Below are 20,347 nucleotides of genomic sequence, written 5' to 3'. Positions count from 1 at the left end.
TTCATTGATTTGGGGATATTAACTCTTGTTTCCTTCAAAGTATTCTCCTTTGCAATGCATACACTTCTCCCAGCATTCAACCATTGCTGGAATAATTTCTGGAATGTGTCTTTTGGAATGGTGATAGGTCAGGCCATCACATTCCATGTGATGTCTTCTCTTGACTCAAATCATGTTTCTTCCAGGGGCATTTCCTGCTTGGGGAATAGCCAAAAGTCACATGAGGCGATGTTAGAAAATAAAGAGTCTGGTTAACCACAGAAATATTGTTTCTGGTGAGGAAAGTCTGAATGGGTGGTTACATTAGAATGAGGAAGCTGCTGAGTTTTCGCTGCTCTCAGTTCCCATCATTTCTATGCACAGCTCCACACAGCTGACAGTGAACCTCCTGATAGTATTCATCTATTGCGGTTGGTCTTGGGATCCGTACTCCTGATCCAGCACCCCATGAGAGTCAAATGAAAAAGTCAACAAGACCTTGAAATTGCTGTAGATCTGCCATGCATTTTTTGGACTCAGGGGATGTTAGATATTTTCACTATGATGACTGCATACTGGTTTCCGGGTCATATCTCAAACCCACATCACACCACATGAGGTCGCATTGTTTAGAACTTTGTGGTACTGTTTGCATCATCCAGGATGTCCTGTGTGATTTCCATGCAGTTCTGCTTATGTACAAATTTGTTGAACATTCTCCTTGTGCACAAATCATTGGTCAAAATTTAATGTATGACACAGTGCTTTCTCCCGTCACATTCACAAGTTCTTTTACTGTGATGAACGGTCTTCAATGATCTGTTTCCTCACTTGCTCAATGACATTGTCATTCAGACTTGTTGAGGGTCTGCCTGAAACTGGTTCACTGTCGACTAATATCTTGTCAACTTTGAAGTGCCTGTACCACTTCTTTATCTGTGAGTTTCTCATGGTAGTGTCCCCAGAAGCCCGTGGAATCTTATGAATGGGTTCCACTTGGGTATCATCAAGCTTTTGGCCAAATTTGACAGAAGATCACTGTTCAATTTGTTCTGTCATTTTACAATTTACTGGAGTTCAATGAGTGCTCACTAAACATCCTCAATCATAGGCTGACTGCCACCAACCAATGGTTTCTGTTGGTGAGAAAAAATCCACAACTGCACATGAATTTTCCCCATCAGATCATCACCAACCAACAAAGTCTTCTGTACATTATTGGTTTACACATCTCATATTAATAAAAAGTAAATGTATTCAATTACACTGTCTGATATCTAAACTGCTGATGCGATAGCACATACACTCTAACACATTGATCAAGACATTAGTTATATAAAGTGCAATCAAAGAGTTTCCATTTGAGGGCAGTGCTGCAGCATGTACACAATGCGGTACACCTCCAATGATGGTATATAAGCATTAATATGTAGGCAAGGGATTCATGTGACATATGTGTCTTTTTGATGTGCATGTAATAAATGTGGAAATGTTAACTATGATGACATTATTACCTAATGAATCCAAACAGGTCCAATATACTGTTATTTTTTCTTGGCTGCTGTAGAAAAAGTACCTGTGCATATGAAGAATGTGTGTGGAGCAGCACATCTGTCGAAAGTTACCTTGTGGAATAGTGCGCCAAGTTGCGTGCTGGTCGTGATTTTACACAAGACACCAGTCGCATGTCCCCATATATCAGATGTCATAGTACAGAAGTTATGTCAACTCAAGTGACACCCAAGCACCTGCCCTATAGTCCTGATCTATCCCCACAATATTATCATTCTTATTGTCCCTTCAAATATTCCTAGAAAAGTCAACAATTCTTGTTGGTCAAGGATGTACAGCAGGCAGTTATGGACTTCCTAACACAGCAAGAAATGGTGTTTTACCAAATGGGTATTGCCAACCTGGTGTCTCAGTAGGATGATTGCCTCAGTGCTCATGGCAGTTATGTCTGATTAGTGCACCAGTTCTGGCCCATATGACCTTTGAATGGAAACATTTTTGTAGCCTCTTATAACTCCGTTATACAATATTTTCTGTCTTTCCACAAATGGTATTCGACTTCTTGACAATAGTAGCTGTGATAAGAATGACAGATTTAAATAATTTGCAACTAAATTCAGTGAATAGTTTCCAGAAATAAAAGAAAATAGAAGGACAAAAAAATGAAGCAGATTCATTAGATTTACTTAGATGAGCATTTTATACCTCACCAGCAGATGTCTTTGGCAACACAAATGTTACAGAGATTTCAAATTTTATTACACCACTGAAAAGCAGTAGCTCTTTGGATGTAGTGGTATTTCAGTTAAGAACTATAATCTTGTGCCGGCTTGATAGCTACCAGTCTGACTTCTACTTCCTCCCCTGCCCCCCCCCCCCCTCCAGTCAGTGCAGTGTAGTCATTCCACTTTAGGTCACTCTGGATGGATGCTCCAAGATATTTCAAAGTTTTAATGTTTCCAGTAATCAATCATGAATAGCGTAATTGAAAATTTATTGTTCTTTCTGCCTCTTTATACACTATTACAATGCACTTGTTTATTTTGGGAGCTGACAGCCAGTCCCTGCACCAAGCATTGATTCTCTTCAAGTCTCCTTGTATTTTGTGACAGTTTTGTGGCTTTAAAATTTTGCTGTGTGTGAGAGCACCATCTGCATACAGCCTCGCAGTTTTTCCTGTTATCCACCAGATAATTTATATATGTTTTGCATGGTAACAGCTCTATAAATTCCTGGGGGACACCCAAAGTTACTCATACATCTAATGATGGGCTCCGAGGTCATTTTAGCGATTGGCAGAGGAGGTTAAGAAGACCAACCTTGCACATGGATTTCAACAAAACTCACAATTTGCATCATTGTCCCCAGAACTGATTGTGGCCCTTTGGTTCTGGCATGAGTGGAAGGACTGAATCAGAGACTTCAAGATTCTGTGACCAGCTGGGCTGATACTTTCTGGACATGCCCCAGAGGGTTGAGAAATGTAGGGTCCCCCTAAATGGGTCAGGTGTACACTACACATCACAGGCTGCTATTCAGGTAGGTGACTGTGTGTGGAGTGCACACAAAGTTTTTTTAGATTAGGTGACTCTCTGTTCAGTCCAGATAACAATAGCAGTAGGAAACCCAGAAATATCAGTGTAAAATCGAAAGAAATGCCTCCCACAGATGAGAATATTAAAATCCTAACAGTGAACTGCCAAAGCCTTCATAACAAAGTTCCAGAATTTGGAGCACTCATGAAAAGCAGTAAAGCTCACATAATACTGGGTACAGAAAGCTGGTAGAAACCAGAAATTTATAGCAGTGAGATTTTTGGGGAGAAGTTAAGGGTATATTGAAAGGATAGGTAAATTGGAAATGGAGATGGTATATTCATCATAGTAGAAAAGACACACAAATCCACTGAGATAGAAATTAAAGCTTCATGTGAGACTGTTTGAGCAAGACTCAGCATGAGGGGTGGGCAGAAAATGATAATTTGATCCTTCTTTCGCCCACCAGACTCATCTCCTGATGGAACCAAAAACTTTAGAGACAACCTCAGTTCACTTGTACATAACTTCCCCAATCATACTGTAACCATCAGTGGAGACTTTAATCATCCAAATATTAATTGGGAAAATTACAGTTTTGTTAGTGGTGGGCATGATAAGACATCCTGTGAAACTTCACTAAATGCGTTCTCTGAAAGCTACCTAGAACAGGTAGTTAGAAATCCCACTCTTCATGGAAATATATTGGACCTAATGTCAACAAATAGGCTGTCCACATCAAAACTGGTATCAGACACCATAATGTGGTTGTGGTTACCAAAGTACAAAGGACAACTAGAACAAGAAGAAAGGTAGTAAACTAGATAAAAAATAAGTAGTGTCATATCTCAATGGGGAACCTGCAACTTTCAGCACATGGCAGGAGTATGTAGAAGAACTAGGGCTTAGGTTGAAAAGAATAGTTGACCATGCACTAGATAGATATATAGCCACTAGAACAGTTCATAATGGAGGGGGGAGGGGGGATCTACATGGTATACAGTCCCTGTAAATAAACTTCTAAAGAAACAGAGATTACTGCATAATACATGTAAAACAAAACGTAAGGCTATAGATAGAGAGATGCTGAATGAAACACATTTGGCTGTCAAGAGAGCAATGCTTGATGCCTTCAATGACTACCATAGTAGAATATTGTCAAGTGATCTTTCTCAGAACCCAAAGAAATTCTGGTCGTATGTAAAGGCTGTTAGTGGCACCAATATTAGTGTCCAAATCCCTAGTGAACAAGACAGGAACTGAAATTGAGGGTAGTGAAGCAAAAGGTGAAATGCTTAACTCCATTCTCAAATGTTCCTTTACAAAAGAAAACCCACGAGAAGTGCCCCAGTTTAGTCCCCATACCACTGAAAAGTGAATGAGATAAGTATTAGTGTCAGTGGTGTTGAGAAAAATCTGAAATCATTAAATTTGAGCAAAGCTCCAGGGCTCAATGGAATCACTGTCGATTCTACACTGAATTTGCGGCTGAGTTAGTCCCTCTTCTAACTATAATCAATCATAGATTCCTTGAACAAAATTCCATGCCCAGTTCACGTAAAAAGCACAGGGCACACCCATTTACAAGGAGATAGTGGAAGTGAGTCACAAAACTACTGTCCAGTATCCCTGACCGATTTGTTGCAGAATCTTAGAACATATTCTGAGCTCAAACATAATGAGGTATCTTGAACAGAATGACCTCATCAGTGCCAGCCAGTGTGGATTCCAAAAACACTGATCATATGAAACTCAGCTCATTCTTTTCTCACATGACATACTGAAGGCATTGTATCAAGAGAATCAGGTAGATGCAGTCACATAGATACTGAAGGAACTGAACTGGAAAACTCTTGTAGATAGGCATAAACCACCCCAAGAAAGCCTAATAACAGACTTTCAAGAACCGGCTTTAAATGATGGCTCTAGCAATATACTGCAATCCCCTACATATCGCTCACGTAAGTATTGTGAGGATATAATTAGAATAATTAGTGCATGCACAGAGGCATTCAAACAATCATTTTTTCCATACTCCATACGTGAATGGAACAGGAAGAAACCCTAATAGAAGTATAGTGACATGTATCCTCTGCCAGGCACCTCACAGTGGTTTGCAGAGTATAAAGGTAGATGTAGATTATTCATCCTGTTAAGAGTAATGTGCTGAGTTGTATCTTCTAAGAAATTTTAGATGGACTCACATAATTGATTTAATACCGCATGAGCTCATATTTTATTCATTAAGTTAAAAGTGGGTAAATAAATCAATGGGTTTCTGGAAGTCAGGAAACTCAAAATCAACCATGGCACTGTTATAAGTGGCTCTCTCAATCTCATGGACAGACTGCTGATTTGCAAGATATTCGTTCATGGGATCCGTCTTGATTCCAGTAGAGCGGATTTCTATTCTCCAAAACATCACAATAAATGAGCATAAAAGGCATTCCTTAATTATACAATTTGGTCATGCTATCAGTACAGGTTGGATCCATATATATGGTAGAGAGATATTGCATGCAAGAAGAGAGAAATGTATAATTTAATGTGTGGTCAACACTGAGTCCATTTGAAATGGAAGAGTAGCACTGGGTGTAAGGACCATGTAACAAAATCAGCAATGTCCTTAGTTGACCTAACATCCCAGCAGTTACTCTGAGTGACTTAAAAAATTCGAACACTGGGTTTGACAGCTACTTTTGAATATGAGTATAGTTTCTTATTCTCGTGCAACTTCATCCAATCTTAGTGATCTTACACACGTGTCCTGAATCCATTTAAGGCCAACTGCAAAATGGGAACTCTCTTCATAGTGACAAATGTCTGGTTTCCGTCAAGTGAGATGCATGTAATGGTTAGTAGAGTTCTGAGATTTTTCTCTGTTTAACTCCAGGACACCATAATTCATCCATGAGAATGAAACTGTCATTTACTAAACCAGTGTTCTTATATCTCTTTATTTACAGTGTCTTCCTTAGTCTTTTTTCTGCAGATAATGTTATTGTATGGAAACAATCACTGTTGAACATCTCTCCTTGCAGAGGGACTGCGATTATTGGGGAAATTGTATTTTATTTTGATGAAATGTTTTTATTTACATGCACAAGTATTTGTACTGAACCTTTGCATGTCAGCTTTTATTAAGGGATCCATATCGGAGATTAGTTTCTTTGCTTCTGTATTGACATCCGTAAATTTGTCTCTGAGAACCACAAATAAATATTGCATCATGGCAACATTGTGCAAACCAGTCTGTGATAACACAACACAGAAACATATAGCATGACAGCAAAAGAATTTTTGAGGTCATTGTAATAGTCTGTTTGTTTCTGACTGCATGTTTTGTGAATATGGCTCACAATGATTTTGACAGATTAGAGGCTGACCCCACTGAATGTGAGGTGGGACAGACTTGAATGTTATCTGTAATGACATTTCATGGCTGTATGGAGTATTTCAGGTGACAGGAAACAATCTATAACAGTATGATCAAGGTTTAATATGTGCTACAATCTAGCACCAGGAATGATGTCTCGTCTTCAGTGCCTGAAGGCATCTGGCAACCACCTTGGTTAGAGAACTCATGGTAGCCTAGGGTTCAGAGATCTTGCATCAAACTGGATATTGTTTGCTATAAGAGGTTGTTCTGTATGTTCAGTGACTGAGTAGATCAGGGGTAGTCAACCTTTTTTACCTACTACCCACTTTTGTGCCTTTGTTAGTAGTAAAATTTTCTAACAGCTCTACAGTTCTACAGTAAGAGTGATTTATAAAGTAGGGAAGTAACTTCACTTCATAAAATTTACAGAGCAGAGTTGCAAACAAGTTAAAGTATATAATTACAATTACTTAGCAAATACTTTGTCAAAATTTTATGAAAACCTAATGAAAGTATTTTTAAAATCCATACTGCCTGCCGCCCACCGCAAAAGCTGGAGCGCCCACTAGTGGGCATTAGGGACCAGATTGATTACCCCAGGACTAGATGCATTCCCCTTATACAAATACACCACATGGCTTTGTTTGTGTAGCAACCAGAGACAGTGAGTTGCTGTCCTCTTCACGAATGTGTGAGTTTAACTTTAAAAGTGATTCTTTTTATTTGTTCAATTGACTTATGCCTAGGACACTTTACAGTCTTGCTAATATTTTGAAAACAGGTCCATATGATAAATCAAATTTTCTCGTCTGTAGTGAAGTGTTAAAACATATACAAATCTTCCACTTAATTATTAGAATAATCAGATTTGCTAAGGATGTGAGGTGAGAAGTGGCAGTACTGCAAAACAACTCTTTCTGAAAATGCTTATTGACAGAGCATTTGGAAATCCACCATGTGTCAGAGGGCCAAAAAATACAAACTCAGCAGACAAATTAATCACTTAATGTGTTAACATTGTATTAGCATTAAGAACTATAGTCTATGTAACGAGGTTCTCCATTGTAATATATGTGCAGGGGGAAATCACTGGGGGAGAGGGGGCAAATAGTTTCTGCACTGTATCTGTAGTTCATGGAAACAAATGTAATACACGGAGAGGGGCTAAAACTATGGAAGTAAAATGAAAGCACAAGTCTCAAGAAATTCACAGTTTCTTACAAATGATGCCTCACAAGAAATATTTTAAAAGAATTCATTTTTTAGCCTGCCCCAGCAGGTGTAGCACTAAGTACATAAAGCTACACAACTAGTATGGCACAGCGGTACATTTGTTTATGGGCCACTACATAGAGCTATGATTGAAATTTAGAACAATGCCAGGTGATGGAGTATTATCACTTTCATATAACTTACAAGATTTAAGCAGCGCATGCCGAGCAAGCTGTCAAAAGGCACGAATGTTATCTGTTCCGTATTTAATTGGCATTTGGAGTGACATCTTGGAGCAATGATGAGAGCTGTGAGCTACTGGAAGCCTGGCCTGTGAAATTACAGGGCCAGTTTGGCGTGAGTCATGGCCACTTGCTGACAGCCCAACTCCAGCATCTGTCCAATACAAGCTTCACACCCCTTAAACATTAACTTTGGACCAGAAAATCTGTTCTTATCAGTATAAAACCCGATGTACCTTGCATCTCAGATTGTTTGGTAATTCAGTAGTAGCTCGAGTTTGAATCCCTGTAACAGCAATTCATGTTGGCCTGGCAATGCAAGCGGGCTGCTTTTTGCCCATCTCGTGTGCCCACAAATCTTTGTCATGAAGAACAGAAAAAGACATGGCTGGGGAACTTCATCCTAGTTCTGCCTGTTTGCACCAAAAATTTGGAAATTATATACACAAACTTTCCTCATGAATCTACATATCCATTACTGAAACTGTTATCAAAATTCCTGCAACTCTTCCCAATATTAGTCTTCATATATGAGGGGGTGTGCCACCTGTGTTGTTGACCTGGCTTGTTCTGTCATCTGCAGTGATTATTTTGGTAGCATTATTTTGTCCTTGATTTGTTTTTATGGTGGCAGGTTTAACTGAAATGTTGTATTCTACTCGGTAAAAATGCTGCTGAAACTGCTTTAATTTTGATAACAGCTTACCAAGGTGATGCTATGGGAAAAACTCAAAGTGTGTGAGTGGTTTGCTCGACTTAAAAATGGCAACATGTCGATTGATGACTAACCTCCTTCTGGATGTCCATCAACTGCCCAAACTGATGAAAATATTGAAAAAATTTAAGAGCTTGGTGGCTAGCAGACAATATATGTAGATGATCGACACCATCAGAGATTGTGCAATAGTGTTTGTCAAAAACATATAGCTTTTAAAAAATAATTCTGTCTTTTTTTGGATACCCCTTATATAGGCAGAAAAAGGCAGCTGGGGATTCAATTTATAAGACATGTAGAAAGAGAATGTGTGTACATCGTGTTAAACAAGAAAAAAAGTCCAGCAAACATGGGCTCTAAAATGCATACTTTCAGAGCTGTGAGCACTTGTTGATTTTTGCTGCTGTGAAACACGTCTCTTGTTAAGTGCTTGTGGCTCATAAGGTACGCATTTTAGAGTCCATGTTTACAGGACTTTTTTTCTTGTTTTGGTCCAATACTGACTCCTCCCAAAACATATAAAGCAAAGAATTTTCAGCAGAAGACATCTGTCACAGTATCATAAAATGAAGTCTTAAGATAGTTGTTTTGGGCCCCATGTTTACTTGACTTTTTTCCTTGTTTTGGTGGGTGCTACAATCTCTCAAAATACTCAACTTTTTTTTAAAAATCCTGTATATGTATAGGTTCTGGTAATAAGTTCATGTGGCTCAATGTCCAGGTGCAACCTTTGAATTGGATGTCACTTTGGTCACTTGCTGCAAGCTAATTTTATCCTCTTGGGCATGATCAAGCTTACACATTTTATATGCCACCCACCAGTGTGTGAAAAAACGATTTTCAATACCCTCTTAAGAGTTCCACACAACTGTAGCAGCAGTCTTGTTTATGTAAATGTAGACAACTCTGTCTTTATTATTTAGTAAGTTGTTTTCTATGTTTCTGACTGTTGTTATGACTTAACTGGTTTCATCTCTTCTTACAATACATTGGTAATGATTTAAGAGGGAGAAGTCACTGAAGTTAACTCTGCACTCCCAAACAAAATGACTTGGTACAGTAATCAAAGAATAGAGAACTTTCTAATAAATACTTGTTGAATTACTTATCACACATCATAGTAACGGCTAATGTTTTGAACTAATAGCTAATTGCGTCATGGTGCTTTCTCTTGATTGTGTCATTAATCAGCTAATTAAATAATTAGATGGTGATAAGGAAGTAATTAAAAAGTTTGTTAGTTTTTTTCTTCAGCTCTTTAATATCGTGGTTTAATTACCTCAGAGATGCTGGTTGGCTAACATTACATGCTCCCACAATGCTTTCTTTTTCTTTAATATTTTTTAAGAACAAATAACAAGATTCCTTCTGTACACTCTGACCCCACATTGAACTGTTGTGCAATGACAGTCAGTACCTTGCATCAGTGAATGATGATAGTGACAATGATGACAACAATGATGATGATGATGATGATGAGGAGGAGGAGGAGGAGGAGAGAGTGATTTTCCACTGTCAGTGATTTCATCAGAGACTGAACACAAGCTTGGGATGGGGAAAGAATAGGTGAGAAATTACTTTTGTACTTTCCTGGTAGTTGCCTTAACATATTAAGGAAAGCCATGGAAAACATTAATTAGGTCTTTTTTAGAGTTTTGCTAGAGAGAGAGAGAGAGAGAGAGAGAGAGAGAGAGAGAGAGAGAGAGAGAGAGAGAGATTCCCATCCTAAGTCATCAAGCTGATATCAGAATGCAGTAAACATTATACTTTAGTCTGCTGCTGTATAAATATTTATTAAAAGTTTGAAATATTTTGACACTGACAGCGAGAATTACCATTACATATGAAGAATGAAGTGAAATTGAATAGGAAGTACTTAGGAGTACCGTCACATAATGGAGTGTGAGCACCTAATTGCAGCCATCACATCACAAAAATTTTAACATTTAACTTAGTTAGATAAAGAGGGTTTGAGGTAATGGATAAAATGATACCTCTAAATTACTCATAAAGTGACTGGTGTTTGATTACAACCATACTGTGAATGTGTTGTTAGCTTGCTTTCAATAAACATTGAGTCCACAACAAAAATGATGAGTTATACTAATTGACAGAAAAAAAAAATGTTCAGTGACAAGTCTATGAGAAGGAGAGAGATCTGAGGGGAAAGGTTGAAAATTCACAGCTGGGGAAAGCTAGAACAAAATCAAGTAAAAATATAGGTGGTTTTGATGTTAGAAGATAGATTTTACATAGCAAATTGAACTCAACAGCCAAAAATGAGCAGTTCTTTCAAAAATTTAAAACCTTGCTATAAAGTTTGTTAGAAAATTACTTGTAATTATGTCCAATTATGTCATAATTGATGAAGTTCTGAGAAATATAAATTGGATAGAGCACTAATGGAGTGATGAACTGTCAGTGTATCTAATGTAAAAACTAGTGGTATAAGAATAATTTTACCAACAGATATGCCTACCACTGGGGTCTGATCTAGATAAAGGAGTCATCAGTACAACAAAACAATTTCTGTACACAGTGGCTTATTCTTTCCTATGCAATTTCTTTATTACTTCTCAGATATGTATATACACATATACAAAACATTACACTTTTTATGACACATACACAGCATTCCTCCCTGAATTTACAAATATTGACAGTGATACACATCAGAGGAATATTAAATACTTCATTTTCAAACATTATAATCAAATTGCAAGAACCCAGAAATATTGCAGGAACCATCATGCAAATAGTTAAGTAATGTGAACATTGATACAAATTAAATCATGTTATAACATTTATACAGATTTTGTTGTAGATTTCAACCATGATGTGCAAGTCTCATACAATACATACCAATGTAAAAAAGTAAAACAAACATAAAAGAGTGAACAGATCAAATATTAACATTTTAATTTGGGAGTAGTAACAACGCAGCACCTGAAGGTGTACAAAATATTTTACATTACAAATACTTTTTCCAGCTTTATATAGGGGAAGACCTCTTTTGTCTTAGGACACACTATCTGACCATTGTTCTCCATTGCCATCTGTTCCAAAGCCTGCAACAAATCTCGGATATCAACAGTGAAATAATAACAACATTAACAATTGTAGTAGTAATAATGGTAATAATAATAATAATAATAATAATAATAATAATAAGTTATAAACTGAGAATTTTTGGACAACTCACCTGTTCACCATAAACATAGCCATTTGGCAACATCATTGGCTGATTGTGCTCATTCAATGGAAGGCCTGAAATAGCACAAACTAAGCGAGACTGAGAGCAGTGTGCAAAAGGTAATGGCATAGCTAGCTCATTCAGTGACTCTTGGCACACAGGGCAACTTGGGTTCCGACTTTCTCGATTCTGACTGTAACACTGAGTGATAGTCCGTTAAGGCTCATACAGCTACTTTCTTTCTTTTTTTCAATATTTATAAGTAGTCAGAACAACATACACACAAAAGTCTTAATAAGCACCAGGTTAAAGTTTGAATGCATCATCATTTTTGCAGACCAATGTTTTAACCAGTGTTGTTAAGTGACCTCCATCAAGTGGCAAGTGCCACATTCACATCTTGTGTAGAGCAATTTCATCCTGCTCCTTGTGGCTGTCTGTCAACATCATCATTGAACTCTGTTTTTCATTGAATGGTCGGATAGAACTGAAATCCTTTACTGATAGTAGTTTGTGTTTTATTTCCTATTGGCTTTTATCCGCAAATGCAGGGGTAGTGTTCAGTGACATTCTTGACAAACTGACTGAACAGGGTGTGCTTACTCTGTATGAGATTTCAATAAGGCACTGGCCCAGCACTAAATAAACCATCCTGATGAAGTCACCTTGCAACAGTGGCTGAAATACTGGTCAGAAAAACATGATTATCTGGTCACATGGCTACAAATGTTTTACTGAATGTAAAAACAGCCATGGAACCCAGATGTACACACAATAAGGATCAAGTCACAAACTACCTACTACTACAAACTACTGCAATGAAAAAAGGATATGGTGTCTTTAGGGCTGACAGTCCAGCTTGCAAGGCAACTGTGAAAACAGACTGGGAAGCTAACTGGAACAGCCTATAATTTTCTTGCCGGAACTGTTCCACCAACCGTTCCCATCGGCTTTCATCCAGCAGCTCCTTATACGGTGAAAGAGCTGCAAGAGAAAGAAATCAGAATATTTATATTAGTTACACAGAATTAATTTCCATCTACTTACACCTACAGTTACATCTTGCTGTAAGGTGTACCAAATTTAGGAGATACAACAAAATGTTAGTATTATTAGTAAAAATGGTCTAGATAGAGCTGTAAAACTGGCACTTTACATTTCTACTTTCCTCATGATAATCAACTGTAATAATATTATTATCTTAGCCCCTAAAACAACAGAAGTGATTTCTAACCAAAGCAACATGGATACAATCACAAGTGTACACATAAATGTTGCAGTCAACAATAAAGACAAATACTGGCTACATTTCTTTATGAAGTACAAATAACTGGGAAAAAAGTTATGGTCATATGTATTAAAAGTGCTCTCTGGTGCTAAACAGTAGAAGGAAAAGACAGATTGCAACTAACCCATAAATGTGACATGCTGAGTTGCATACAGGCACAACAAAAAGACACATTCGTTCATAGAAGCAAGCACACTGCACACACACACATGTCCAGCATCTCTGGCAGGGAGGCTGTGTGGCAAGGAGATGTCAGTCTGCAACTCTGTGTGTCATATTTACAGTGAGCAGCAATCTACCTTTTCCTTATATTGTTCATTTTCCAACTTGGAGTTTCCATTGTTTGACTTTCTTATGTTTAATTTCTTGCTACATTTTCAGTCTGTTATTAGCGTGTTTACTCTATGTGGCATCAAACATCTCTTCTCTTAAATACACACAAACTGTCCACACATTTTAATTCTTAATTTAACAGTGTACATATATGATATACTCGACTGTAATCAGATTTCAGTTTACATATACAGTCTTTCTAGAATTTCAGAATTTCAATTGACTGCTGACTGTGTGTATTATGAAGCAGAATTAAGACTCACTGCTGACTATTTACACTATTAAGCTGTAGAACAATTTCAATAAGAAAACTAAACTACCAACCATCATGGAAATAGCATATATTATTTAATAAAATATTCACATATGAAGACAGAATTATTGCAGAATTCTGGAGCTGAATGATGAAAATTTTTATGCAAACAATGAAAAGAAAATAGCAGAATTATGGAAAATCAAACAAATCTCTTTTGACTGGGGATGTGCACTCATACACTTCACAAGAAAGGTGGCGGGGGAGAAGGTGCAACATTCTTATGTAATTCTTTAGGTCTATATCTCTTGCTAGTCACCTACAAAGTTATATCAAAGATCAAAGCCCCCAAACAAACTCAAAAGATAAGGGAGATCTCCAGGTAGAGTACCAGGTACATTTTTACAACAGATGCTCCTGCATAGAACAGTTCTGGAATCTTAAGACAATTCTTCAGGTGGGAAATAGCAGAAATACAGTGGTCCTCTTTATGAATTTCAAGAAGGGGTATGACTCCACAGACTGACAGGTTTTCTTCAACAAACTTGAAAAATTTTGGATCAAGAGAGAAATTTCCATGTCATCTGAGATCAAAACTGAAGTGCAGCAGCATGACAGGTTCTTATTCCTGATCTTTATCATTGTTCTTGAGAAAATTATCAGGACACACGAGAAAGCAACGTGAGGAGCCTGGCATTTGAAAATGATGTCACAATCCTCATGAGCTACTGAGAATATGTTTAGGACAATAGAGAAAAAGCTACATAAAAAACGAATTTACAAATTTCATGTGAAAAATACAGTAAATTGCAAGTTGCTACAGGACAATCTGTTCACAGCAATAACCAATAAGAAATTTGCATAAGTCCCTTATTTCAAATAACTCAACCATCAGGAATTAACTCAATGGGTTAATCAAGAAAGAATCTGGAACTCCAAAAGCATAGATGCTCACATGGAATTTACAACAAAATTCATCAGCATAAAATATAAGACAATACAACATAACCATATATTATCAGATCAGAAGTATCTGGACACCTATTAGTAGCCAATATTACTATCCAAAAACCATTGCTTCACAGATGCTGCTTTGTAATAAGGTGCACTGTCTTGTTAATGAGTATAGTCTCTGAACTGTTCCTCTACTGTACAATGCTGTAAAATGTGTTCAAATCCTTCCTCATTTAGTGTTTTCTTAAGCACAATAAGGGGACCACACCTTAACCAAATAAACACCCTCATACCGCACACCACCTCTTCTGTATTTTACTGTTGGCACTACAAATTATGGCAGGTAACGTTCTTTGAGCATTTTCCAAACCCGAACCCACCCCTCAGATTGCCAAGGGTATAGTACTTATTCACCACTACAGAACACCAATCTTCAGTCTTTCACTGTCCAGCAGTGTTCCCTTTTAACCAGCTCAAGAAATGGTTAGCTTCGAAAACAGAAAAGTGTGACTTGTAAGGAGCTGCTCAACCACTCTATCTCAATTCCTTTTAAACTCCCTATACACAGTCATTGTGCTAGTAGGACAGCTGGTAGCACTACTGAACTCATGAGCGATTCCTTCTGCTGATTTCATGCAATTTTTTACAACCACCCTCCGCAATTCTCATCTGTCCCTTTTCATGAGTATAAGTGTACCTGGTCTGAGTTTAGCTGTGGTTGTTCCTTTGCTGTTCCACTTAATCCCATCACTGAGAGTTAACTTGGGCAGCTTTGGATTGGTTGCAATGTTCTGATAGATTTGTTACTTAGGTGACATCCAGCGACAAATCCACATTACATTACATTAATCCTTGTTCCACAGATCATGGAAATGGCATTTCGTAATGATGTGTAACATGTCACTTTAACATATGTTTTCTTTGTACAAAATAATTAATTTTTTTTTTTTTACAGTTACTAATTCATATCTAAGAATTCATCTATTGAGTAGAAAAAGTTGTCATTCAGAAATTCTTTTAACTTGCTTTTAAATGTTGGTTGGCTATCTGTCAGACTTTTAATACTGTTTGGCAAATGACCAAAGACTTTTGGGGCAGCATAATTCACCACTTTCTGTGCCAAAGTGAGATTTAATCCAGAATAGTGAAGAGCATCCTTTCTTCTAGAGTTGTAGCTATGCACTTCACTGTTATTTTTGAACTGGAACAGGTTACTAATGATGAATTTCATAAGTGAATATATGTATTGTGAAGGTACTGTGAATATCCCGAGTACCTTAAACAAATGTCTGCAAGGTGATCTTGGGAGGGCTCCAGTTATTATTCTGATTACATGTTTTGTGCAATGAATTCTCTCTCTCTCTCTCTCTCCCTCTCTCTCTCTCTCTCTCTCTCTCTCTCTCTCTCTCTCTCTCTCTCAATGACAAATTGCCCCAAAATATGATGCCATATGAAAGCAGATAATGAAAACAGGCATAGTAGGCTAAGTTACTTGTATGTTTATCACCAAAATTTGCAATAACCCTAATAGCAAAAGTAGCTGAACCTAACCGTTTCAGCAGATCATCGATGTCTTTCTTCCAGTTCAATTTCTCATCAATGCACACACCCAGAAATTTTGAGTATTCTGCCTGAGCAACAGACTTCTGTTCATAGTCTATATTTATCAATGGTGTTATGCCATTTACTGTACAGAATTGTATAAACTGTGTTTTCTCAAAATTTAGTGAGAGTCCATTACAGAGAACCACTTAATAGTTTTCTGAAAGACATCATTTACAATTTCCTCATTCTTGCTTGTTGGGTGTGATTACTATACTTGTATCATTAGCAAAAATAACTAGCTTTGCATCTTCATGAATATAGAGTGGCAAGTCATTAATATATATTAAGAACGATGTGGGACCCAAGACTAAACCCTGATGGACACCATTCTTGATACCTCCCCAGTTAGAGAACTCTGCTGATTGTTGCAGATTATCTGTACAGCTAATTTCAACCTCCTGCATTCAAAGTCACAGCTTTCCTGACAGCCCATTTCTGCTCTTACTGCTTCTCTACTGAGAACACAGTACTCTCTTCCTCCTTTTATACTGGCAGGTCCACCTCTCAGGACATCTAGTGGTCAATACCGAATTACATAGAGTTGTCTGAATACTTTTGATCAGACAGTGTACTTCTGGAAACAGTATATGCAGCAGAAATAACAGCAGTAGAAACAACACAAATTGGTGGAATAAAATTATAAATAATGAAAAAATGGTGATGCAAAAATATCTAAATAATTTTACACCAATAAAAAGAAGGAATTTGTATGAAGAGAGCAACATCTGAAATTTATACATACACATGCAGATTCACAGATATGTTCAGGTAAAGAACAAGAAAAGTTCTTGAAGTAAGCTATTCAGATGGGAAAAATGAAGTGGATAAAGGACTCGACATTACACGAAATGGAAGACAGAGAAAATTTCACAAATACCATCAAAAAACATCAATAGAAACCACAAGACAAAAGCAAAAGTGGGCAGAATAACAAAGAAACAACAAAGTACACACATGAGGAGACTCTGGAACATGAAAAGATAATGAAATTTATATTCAAATGCTCTTTTAGATGGTATAATCATAAAAAGTATCATATAATAATGAATAGCGAAAGGCGTTAAAATTTGAGATAACTTACTTGTATTTGTTGGAAATGCCAAAAGGGCCATACAATGCTGCACATCTTGGAGTTGCTCCTCTTCAAAACTCGAGAAATGTTTACGGGCATGCCTAAGAAATTGATGAATTTTTCTTAACAACTGAACTGATGCATATTTGCTACTTTGCAAAGACATATAAGATGATGTTTTGCTTAAGACATGGAATCTATCCAAAATTACTTTCACACTTATTTCCAAAATCTAGAATGTGCACACACGTTGAAGAAATATTGGATAAGCAATTGGTAAGTTGAGGAACAACAATTATTACATACATTATCTGAAGGTGCCGTGTTGTGGCATTATCTTGTAATAATACAAGTGTTTTTTGAAAATTTAACAGTTAAGAAAATCACAGCAAAGTACTTAATACACAGCAAATGACTAATAATATGAAAACTAATGGTACAAATATAAAACAGAACACAATGACAAAGTACAAATGGAATAATGTGATGCAATATGCTGTAATGTGTCCACCCCAAAAACAAAGGTATGGGAATTATTTCAAAGATGGTGTATGCAAGGTGACTTCATTTTCCATCCTCACAACACTGCTGTTATCTGGCTACATCCCATACAAACTCAGTAAGGCGCATAGGTAGCACATGAATGGAGATTAAAGAGTTAATTCCCCTTGGGGAACGAGTTCACTATTGGGAAGGAGGGTGGAGGGGGGGGGGGAGGCGGAGGAGGAGGAGGAGGAGGAAAACTGACAAACTTTTCAAAGGAATCACTCCCGTATTTGCTTGAAGTAATTTAGGAAACCCTAAATCCTAACTTCCCTGGCTACAGCTACAGTCTGCATGTTTTCATACATCTTGTAGTACTGCAATACCACATTAATATGGATGCAGTCCACACTGAAAGTTAATCACAAGGTGACAAACTGTTAAAACCTGGTCATACATTTGACATGTAGATCTAAACCAGGCTGTTGCTAGTCAGCCCCATGGGACATGGGCACCCATGGGCTTAGATGGGCTTGCCCAGCGACCAGGCATTAGGGGTTAGGCCACCCGCAAAGGTCCATTTCACCACACATGCCTGTTGCTTAGTTACACCTTGTGCTTTGTAGTGGACATAGTGATCACAATGAGTTCTATAAGGAGCCTGTTGCCATTTTCACAAAGTTGGGAAGAGAGGTTTTTGTTTGTTGAGAAATATGGGTTGCCTCAGTATCATCTGTGTCCTGAAATTCTGAATACGATGAAGGAGTATAATATACAGCATATCACTACATGTCTCTTCATGTGAAGCAGTACAATGAGCTGGATAGTAATGCAGGAAAATGCTTTGTTAAACTGAAGGAAGTAGTTCAGAATAGGTCAATATGATGCAAAATAAATAAATATAACAAATGAATACATACTTCTACAAGCTCTGTATACATATTGATTTCATTTTTTTACAGATGTGTTATACAGCTATTGTAGGTTTCTGACGATGACGAAGTTTCAACTGGTGCGGCACTTCGAGTAAACTACTAAGTTGCACACATCCTTGCGGCAACTGAAATGGAAGACCATTCTAAATAGGTCTTTGGTGAGATCATGTCTGCTTGGCATCATCGAGTGCTTAGTGCCAGCAAAGCTTATAAAAGTTGAAGGAGTTTGCACCTCCAAGCAAACGGTATCTCATCAGATCCATGATTGGGCATGGATTTGGAAAATCAACTGAAGCAAAAGTGCCAGACTTTAATAGCTTTTTTGCTAGCCCTTGAAAAAACCACAGATGTCACAGATTTTGCTCAGCTCATAATATCTGGAACTACAGGATTCTGAGGAGCTGCTAGATGTGATACTGATGGAGTACACAACCACAGGTCACAGCATATTTGATGATGTCTGTGAGTTTGTAGGAAACATGCTTGCCATGGGACAGGCTCTCTTCTGAGGCAATAGACAGTGCACCACAAATGGTTGAGAGCCAGCAATGTTTTGTGACTCGTCTGAAGGAAAATATCAAGACAGAATTTTGAAAAGAAATATCAAGTATACACTGTTTCCATCCACCAGGAAGCTATTTGTCCCGAAAGTGTGAAATGTGCCAATGTCATTAAGGTTGTGGTGACGTGCACAAATTTTGGAGGGCACCACAGTGTCAATCAAAGGCTTTTTGCATGACCTGGCAGCAGCCTAAGGCGATATTCCTTATGACTGCACAGCACGGTGGCTTAGCAGATGCAGTATTATCAATGCATTTTTCACAATTCAGGAAGGAATTGCATTGTTCATGGAAATGAAAGGAGAGGGGCAGCCGTCAGTCTATGACAAGACACGGGAGGCAAGCTTGGCCTTCCTAACTGACATTACAAGACATCTAAACAGCTTAAATAAGTCACTTCACTTCAAGGAAAGGATCTATTAATTATTGATATGTGTGATAAAATTAACGCATTCATGGGCAAACTTCATCTATTTGAAAGGCGACTTGATAGTGGAATCTTAACTTTTTCAAGTGTTTTTCATCCCTTCAATTGCCTGAAGAGAGAAGTTTTGATGATTATCAACAATTTATTGTACAACTTCATCAAAGCTGATTTTTTAAACAGCACACTGCTCAAAGACAGATGTTACAACACCACAAATTTGGTAAGAAGGTATTGGGATCTTCATGCAGAGGCCTTTTGCAAATTACACAGGAATGCAGCTGACGTTATATCTATATTTGGCTCCACATTTGGTTGCAAACAACTCTTTTCTATGCTGAAGAGAGTAAAAGCTGAAGAGAGTATAAGCTGCAGAAAGGTCCCAGCTGCACAACTCAAAACTTACGAGTATTCTGCATCTTGTGCCAGCTTGAGGATTAACACCCAATATTTCATTAACTGTGAATAAACGGAAATGTATTTCTCAAACTAAATAAAATGTTCATATGTTTGGATTACATTAAAGTTTTTGTTAATTATAACCAGTCACCCTGCACTGCCTTGTACATGGTCTCCTACCTAGGCAATGTTTTGTGCACAGTGCTCCATGTAAGCTGCTTGCCCAGCACTGTCCACCTGACATTGAGCACACGGGTGCAAGCTGTTAACTCAC

The 20,347-nt window shown here is 37.7% G+C and overlaps 1 protein-coding gene across 1 annotated transcript in view; it reads right to left on the bottom strand.

The window, feature by feature from the left end:
* Positions 1 to 11,117: 11,117 nt before the first annotated feature.
* LOC124605406 (E3 ubiquitin-protein transferase MAEA) overlaps positions 11,118 to 20,347 on the bottom strand; it is a 52,401-nt gene continuing 43,171 nt past the window's right edge. The window contains exons 5-8 of the mRNA XM_047137054.1: positions 17,282 to 17,373; positions 12,601 to 12,751; positions 11,777 to 11,972; positions 11,118 to 11,642 (exon numbers count right to left, since the gene is read on the bottom strand). Of these exons, the coding sequence (XP_046993010.1) occupies positions 11,541 to 11,642; positions 11,777 to 11,972; positions 12,601 to 12,751; positions 17,282 to 17,373 (541 nt within the window). The 3' untranslated portion in view covers positions 11,118 to 11,540. The remainder of the gene's footprint in view (positions 11,643 to 11,776; positions 11,973 to 12,600; positions 12,752 to 17,281; positions 17,374 to 20,347) is intronic.

Source organism: Schistocerca americana, chromosome 3 (genome assembly GCF_021461395.2).
Source record: "Schistocerca americana isolate TAMUIC-IGC-003095 chromosome 3, iqSchAmer2.1, whole genome shotgun sequence".
Classification (NCBI taxonomy): domain Eukaryota; kingdom Metazoa; phylum Arthropoda; class Insecta; order Orthoptera; family Acrididae; genus Schistocerca; species Schistocerca americana.
This window is presented reverse-complemented; position numbering and strand designations above follow the sequence as displayed.